This window comes from Mus pahari, chromosome 5 (assembly GCF_900095145.1).
Source record: "Mus pahari chromosome 5, PAHARI_EIJ_v1.1, whole genome shotgun sequence".
NCBI classification, from domain to species: Eukaryota; Metazoa; Chordata; class Mammalia; order Rodentia; family Muridae; genus Mus; species Mus pahari.
The window spans coordinates 34,641,441-34,648,780 of NC_034594.1; the positions used below are offsets into that span (position 1 = coordinate 34,641,441).

The 7,340-nt window shown below is 45.0% G+C and overlaps 1 protein-coding gene across 2 annotated transcripts in view; it reads right to left on the minus strand.

Annotated features, from left to right (window-relative positions):
* Positions 1–7,340, minus strand: part of Rftn2 (raftlin family member 2) — a 55,819-nt gene that overhangs the window by 25,863 nt on the left and 22,616 nt on the right. For both annotated transcript variants that reach the window (XM_021198496.2, XM_029539407.1), the window contains one exon: positions 6,533–6,742. In XM_021198496.2, coding sequence (XP_021054155.1) covers positions 6,533–6,742 — 210 coding nt within the window. The remainder of the gene's footprint in view (positions 1–6,532; positions 6,743–7,340) is intronic.

Genomic DNA, 7,340 nt, shown 5'->3' on the forward strand with positions numbered 1-7,340 from the left:
AAATCCCAGCAACCACATGGTGGCTCACAACCACCTGTAATGAGATCTGACGAACTCTTCTGGTGCATCTGAAGTCAGCTGCAGTGTACTTATGTATAATAATAAATAAATCTCTGGGCCGGAGAGAGCAGGGACTGAGCTAGTGGGGCCGACCAGAGTGAGCAGAGGTCCTAAAAATTCAATTCCCAACAATCACATGAAGGCTCACAACCATCTGTGCAGCCACAGTGTACTCACATACATAAAATAAAAAATAAAAATAGTTCGTAGAAACACAGTAAAGTATAACTTCCTAGTTGGAGCTGGTTTCTTTCTATTTGCATTATCTGTCCCATTATCTTTGACTGGTCTCCACTAGAGCGCCACAGTTACTAGTAAATTAGAACTGAGGAATAGAGTTACTTATTTCAAGAGTTTTTTTTAGAATGGGGATGTGGACTTTAAAATAATTTTACATTGCAGTAATTACATAGTTACCAGCCTGCCCCTCTGTTTCCTTTGGAACTTTACAGCGTGAAAACCACTTTTCCTGACTTCAATGTTGGAAGATAAATACTTGTAACTTTTTTTTTCTTTTGGAGACAAAGTAACCTGGAACTTCCTAAACTATGCTGGACTCAGAATTAGAGATCTGTCTCTGGGATAAAAGGCAATAAAAGGCACGCTCTAGCCTGGCGGTGGTGGCGCAGGCACTCGGGAGGCAGAGGCAGGCGGATTTCTGAGTTCGAGGCCAGCCTTGTCTACAAAGTGAGTTCCAGGACAGCCAGGGCTATACAGAGAAAGCCTGTCTCGAAAAAACCAAAAGAAAAAAGAAAAAAGAAAAAAAAAGCATGAGTTACCCAGCATAAATATAAGCTTTACATTAAAAAAAATACATGTATCTATTTATCTATCCATCTACCTATCTACCCATCTATGTACCTACCAGTGTGTGTGTTCAAGCCGAGGTGCTTGCGGAGGTTATAAGACAACTCCGGGAAGCCTGTTCTCTTCTAAAAGCCCTGTGTGGATCCCAGCCGTCAGGCATGGCTGCAAACACCTTAACTCAGGGAACCACACCACCTACCCATTCCTAAATCCTGTGGTTTAAAAGAAAGCAAGTACAACCCAAACAACACAGAGGTAAAAGCGGGGCTCATTGTAATGTAACATTGTTAGTGAAATTCAAAGAAACTACGTTGTACAAAGGAAGCCAGATACAAAAGACTACAAATAAGCTGGCTGTGGGGGGTAGCTAATGCCTGTGTGGCTAAGGAGGAAGGACTTTGCTGAGTTCAAGGCTTATCTGGGCTATAGAATAAGACTCCAGGTGGCTCTCTCTGTGCTCACACTAAGGCCACAGCTCTGGGAGTGGCAGCAAGGACGAGCTGCAGGGAAGGCTGTGGGGCTGTGATAAATGGGTAATTACCTCCAGATAATGGGGAGGAGTCACTGCAGACAGTTCCCCCCCCCCCCCCCGCACTGCTGGGCTTGCAGAGTTGACCCTTAACATGGCAAAACCCAGAGCTTCCCAACCAATGAGCCCATGCTCACTATGGGGGGTGGGATGGGAGTGGGCGTGGATGGAGACAGGACGGCCAGGTTTCATGTGTGTCAAAATTCATGGTGCTACACGTGTTCAGAAGCGCTGGCGTGACACACTGTTTGTTCTCTCTCTCCCTTTCCCCCACCCCTTGCCCCTCTCCATTCCCTTCCTCCCTCCCCACCCATCCCTCTTCCTGGATACCAATACTAGCCAAATGCATTTGTTCCCTACTTCTGTGTAGGGAAGTCTTAGCAAGCATAGGTTTCTTTAATGTCAATGTTCTGTTTTTTGTTTGTTTGTTTTGTTTTCCCATACAGGATTTCTTTGTGAAGCCCTGGCTGTCCTGGAACTAGCTTTGTAGATCAGGCTGGCCTCAAGCTCACAGAGATCTTCTTGCCCCTGCTTCCTGAGTGCTGGGATTAAGGTGTGCGCACTACTGCCATGTGCGCTACTGCCACCTGCCACCACCACCTGGTAAAAATAGGTTTTTTTTTTTTTTTTTTTTAAAGCTTTATTTATTTATTATATGTAATTACTCAGTAGCTATCTTCAGACATTACAGAAGAGGGCGTCAGATCTTGTTACAGATGGTTATGAGCCACCATGTGGTTGCTGGGATTTGAACTCAGGACCTTTGGAAGAGCAGTCAGGTGCTCTTACCCACTGAGCCATCTCACCAGCCCCCGTAAAAATAGTTTTGTTTTGTTTTGTTTTGTTTTTTTGAGTTGCCTTGGTCATGGTGTTTTGTCATCGAAACAGAAAAGTAACTAAACATCAGCCTCTCTACTCTTGCCATTTATGGTCCATGTCCCAAAATGGGGCTAGAGAGGTCCTTTAAAAATGCAAATCAGACAATGACTCCTTTTTAAAATCTTCAACTAATGAACTGAAATAACTATTCTGCATGATGGTTAAGGTCCCATACTCTGCTTAAGGAGACTTGCAGACAAGCCTGGGATCTGATTAATCCCTAAAACTCACATTGTGGAAGGAGAGAACTGATCTGCATTGCGTGCGCAGTCCTTTGACCGCCACATGTGTACAGTGGTGAGCACACACTACACACTTCCACAGAATTAACTAGTGAATTAATTGAATGTTAATTAATGAGAAATGAACCTTGTAGAGAGAATCTCTTATAATGATCACCTATCAATAAACAAGCCATTGGCCAATGAGCTGAGGCAGGAAATAGAAGGTGGGACACTGGCAGGAAGAGAGAGGATTCTGGGAAACAAGAAGAGATAAAAGAGAGACTGGGGAGAGCTGAGGGAGATGAGAGAGGAGCTGGCTAAGGAGAACTCAGAGCGATGCTGAGGGAGCCATTGAGGAGACGAGAGGGCCAGGGCTGAAGGAGAGGTTAACTAACCAAGTGACAGACACAGAATAGTTGACATGGGTTAAATAAGTTACCAGCTAGTCAGGGAATGAGCCAGAGCTTATGGCCTAGGCATTTAATAGCAAATATTTTGTCTCAGAGTTGTCATTCTGGGGGCGGAACTGGAAAAGGAAAAGTGGTTTATTAATTATTGTTTGTAACAGCGCCTTGCTAGCCATGCTGCTCCCCAGCTGTGCACATATGGGCACACTATTTAGTGGCTGTATGCATCAGTTTTCACAGGATTGCTTGTGTAGGTAATAACGAGTTATTCCGTGCAAGGTGTAGAATAACATCAGCACAGAGCAAGGAAAACACACATGCCAGCTCTTGCTACAGCTTTCCTGATGAACAGGACCCTGCCCACCTCTCACCTTGTCTAGAGCCATCTTTCCTTTCACACCCTGCTCCAGTCACACAGACCTCCCAGGTTCTTCTCACTTACTCCGTGCTCTTTGCCTTGAACAGTCTATCCTGGCTCTTACATGCCTGCTCCCTATAGACCCCTATAGCCTCTTAGCTGCACTTGGGTTATTAGCTTCCTGTATGTATGTCTGTATGTGTGTGTGCATATATGTGTGTGGGTGTGTGCATGTCCCAAATGTGCAGATTCGGGGGTAATTTGTAAGAGTCAGTATTCTCCTCTGTCATGTGGGCCCCGGATAATGAACTCAGGTGGTCAGGTGGAGGCGAGCACCTTGACCCTTGAGCTATCTTGATAGTGTCCGATTATCTTTCCTGTAGCCTCTTCCCTGGTTCTCTTGTCACAGTATTCTGTTGGGTATACTCTGAATATTTTTCTTACTTTTGAATGTGTCTGTGTGTATTTTGTTACATTCACAGCCTGCTTGAAACATGATATTGCAAACATGGTTACACACCTAAGCATATACATGATTTTGAGCATAAACAGATAGATACCTTTTGACTTTATCAACCGTCTGTACTTCTTTAAGTATCTTGAGAGGAAGAGAACGCACACACAATCAAAGGGGAGCCCTAGGAAGTGGCATATAAAGAAGAGGCACACTATATCTGAGCGTGAGTCTCCTCGCTTGTGTCGGGGGGAGTATTCACAGCAGAGAAGGCTCAGAGTGTGTGGAAGGCCACTGCAGGGGCGGATCTGACAGTGGTAGTGTCAGCTCTGACATGCTCAGTGAGGTAGGTGACTTTTCAGTGTATCCCTTCCCCTCCACCACTGTTTGTAAAGCATTTTCTCCCGTGTGATTTGTGAGCCAATGTATTTTAAGCTTCTGGGCAGTGTTGAGTTTTGTACTTCTGTTTCTACATAGTCGTCTGATTTCTGACAATATTTGTGAGGATGGCAGAAGCAAGATGTAGCAAATATGCATTGTTTCCCGGTGTACTCGGGATGGCAGGCATCAAACATTCAAAACAGAGTCCAATTCCGACCTCCTTCTTCACACTGGCTTCTCACAGAGACTCGGACACTGATCAGTCTTCCCTCTGCAGTGTCCTCAGAAAGTCCTAGTGACACACACACCAGTGTCCAGACTGCAGGCTGAGAGGGGTGAGTAGAGGCTTGGCAAAGATGGCGTGGAAGAATGTCTGAAAAGACATTCCAGCTGCACAAAGTGGGAGCGCCGCCCTGGGGCTCTAAGATCTAAAGCCCCAGACGGTTTCTGGCTAAGCAGCTGCTGTCGCTAATTTTATTTTTATCAGGCCAGGCCCAAGGCAGGAATGCCTGAGAGAGACTGAAAAGAATATTTTTTGCTTTTCCTTAGGCAGTTTGTCACTAACCGAAAGTTGGAATGTCTCCAACTTAGCCACTGCAAAGAGAAGATGGAGAAGAAGAGAGGGAGAGAAACAGTGTGGGGGATCAAAACCAGTCTCCAAAAAGATGATCCGCACTGAAGTGTGACACATAATGCATGCCAAGAAGGACGGGTCGCCAGAAAATAAGCTGCCCTGTAGCCTCGGTGCTACACCAATGTTCTCACTAATGTCCCGAAGCCGCAGAAAGTGAGTTTCATGCTCCTTCCCCCCGCCCCCACTAGGAAACTGCCTCTGTCTGCCCACGCAAATCTCCAGTAACCAGGAAACACCGAGGAGTATTTATTGAGCACCTGCCGTGTGCCCGGCATCTCTACAGGGCACTGTGCTGTGGCTCTCCTTGGGCGTGGCTTTTAACATTGGCTTTAGTTAAAAGGATCTTCTAAAACATGACTCCTGGACACACCAAGTTCCATCCCGTCATCTGTTGCCACCAGGGAAGGCATCAGAAGGCTGGTTTGAGGACAGAGTGGTCTCATGACATTGGGCCCTTCTCCTTCGCCCTTTGCTCCAGTCTCGCTGAGTTTAAGGTCGGAGCCATCCTGGCCTGGGGTGCATTCTCCCCAGGCTGCCCACTATTCGTTTTTCATTTCTTTGAACATTAATCTTTGTTAAAGTCATTTTGGGGGAACTCTTTGTTTTTGGGATACATAAGACTGGTTTGTACTACACTGTAACTACAGGGAAAGACAAACAAAAGAATGGGTCTGTATCTCTGAATTATTCTCTACACAAATTATAGAGAGCTAGAAATTCACTAACTGTTGGGCTAATGCATCAAATGTGCATGCTGCCCCAGCTTCCCGACTGGGCTGTTGTAGTACACTGTACCTGGGAATTTCTACTGGCCAATCCCTCCATTGCATGCCGATTCTTAATGGTTCCTATGAAATAGCAAACATGACATTACAACATTACAATTCTAAACCTGCTCAGGGTTGCTCTTAAGGATAGGAAAGTTCTCTCCCTGCCCCCTCTCCTGTGACAATGCTTCTCTGTGTAGCCCTGGCCTCCTGGAACTCACTCTGTAGACCAGGCTGGCCTCAAACTCACAGAGATCCTCCTGCTTCTGCCTCCCACTGCCTGGCTAATTTTTTTTTTTTTTTAAATTTTTAAGAAAAGCTTTACTATTGCTGGATGGTGGTGGCTAGCCAGGGATAATAGTGAGATCCTGTCTTTAAAAACATTAGTAAGGGGGCTGGAGAGATGGCTCAGCAGTTAAGAACACTGACTGCTCTTCCAAAGATCCTGAGTTTAATTCTCAGCAACCACATGGTGGCTCACAACCACCCGTAATGAAATCTGATGCCCTCTTCTGGTGCATCTGAAGACAGCTACAGTGTACTTGCATATAATAAATAAATAATTCTTTTAAAAAAAAAACAGAAAACAAAAGAAACATTAGTAAAAACAAGCCTGGGGTGGTGGTGCACATCTTTAATCCCAGCACTCCATAGGCAGAATCAGGAGGTTGTCTCAGAAAACCAAACCAAACACATTTTGTCTCTGCGTGTCTGCTGCATGAACATGGGGACACAGGCATGTCGTGTGTGTACCTCTGTATCCATTTTGAGATCCAAGCTCTACTTGGGGCACTGGGTTTTTTCTTCTATCGTGGGGCCTGGAGCTTGAGGCTTGAGGCTCCTTCACCTGCCGAGCCATCTCACTGGACAAAGCTTTTCAATTAAAGTTGTGCAATGATGAGAATATATATTTTTTAAAAGAATTATACCCATTCTTACAGTGATAGAACTTGAAAGGAAAAATATTTTCAGCAGTGTTGATCCAAAATCCAGATTATTTACATATAAATATATTACTAATGTAAAACTCACCTTTAGGTGTCTCCCAGCACACAAAAGAGTCGATTAAAGAGAAGCCTTGCTTATAGTAAAATGTAGTTAGTTCTAGCCAGTTGGCATCCAGCGCGCTGATGACAGCTCCCTTCCGAGTCACTTTCATGGACAGGACTCCTTCCTGATAGACCCAGCTGGCCGCATCCTCCTCAAAAGCATTGAAGACCATGTACAGCTTACTATCTGGGGCTAGGCGGCAGGGAGAAGGGAAGAACATAACCTCACTGTTCAAAATTCTTAAACATTGTTCTTCGTTAGCCATTACAAACATACAAATGAATATAGCCAATAATAAAAATAGCCACGGCTCAGTTAAAAATATGTGTGTGTCTATCTGTGTGCATGTTTGTGTTGTGTCCTGTGTTTGGGTGCACCTACACATGCAGCTGTTTCAGTTCTTCCGTACCTTAGGTCCTGAGTTAGGGTCTCCTACTGACGCAGAGCTTCTGACCTGGCTTTCGTGCCCGCCTGCCCAGCACTGAGGGCATAAGCATGCACGTCTGATCTGACTTTTATGGGGTAAATGGGCACCAAACTCAAGACTTGGCATTTGTGGGGCAAGTGCTTTACTGCCTAAGCCGTCCCCATGCCCTCCCCACCCCAACACAGTTTAATCAAATGTTAACATTATAACACACTGGCCTTGAACTATTTCTTTACAGAAATAAGACAATGGACACTGTGGAGCCTACTATGTAGTATCTAGCAGTATATAGTCTCCAATTCCAATCTCTTATGTAGTATCTAGCAGTATATAGTCTCCAATTCCAATCTCTTATGTAGTATC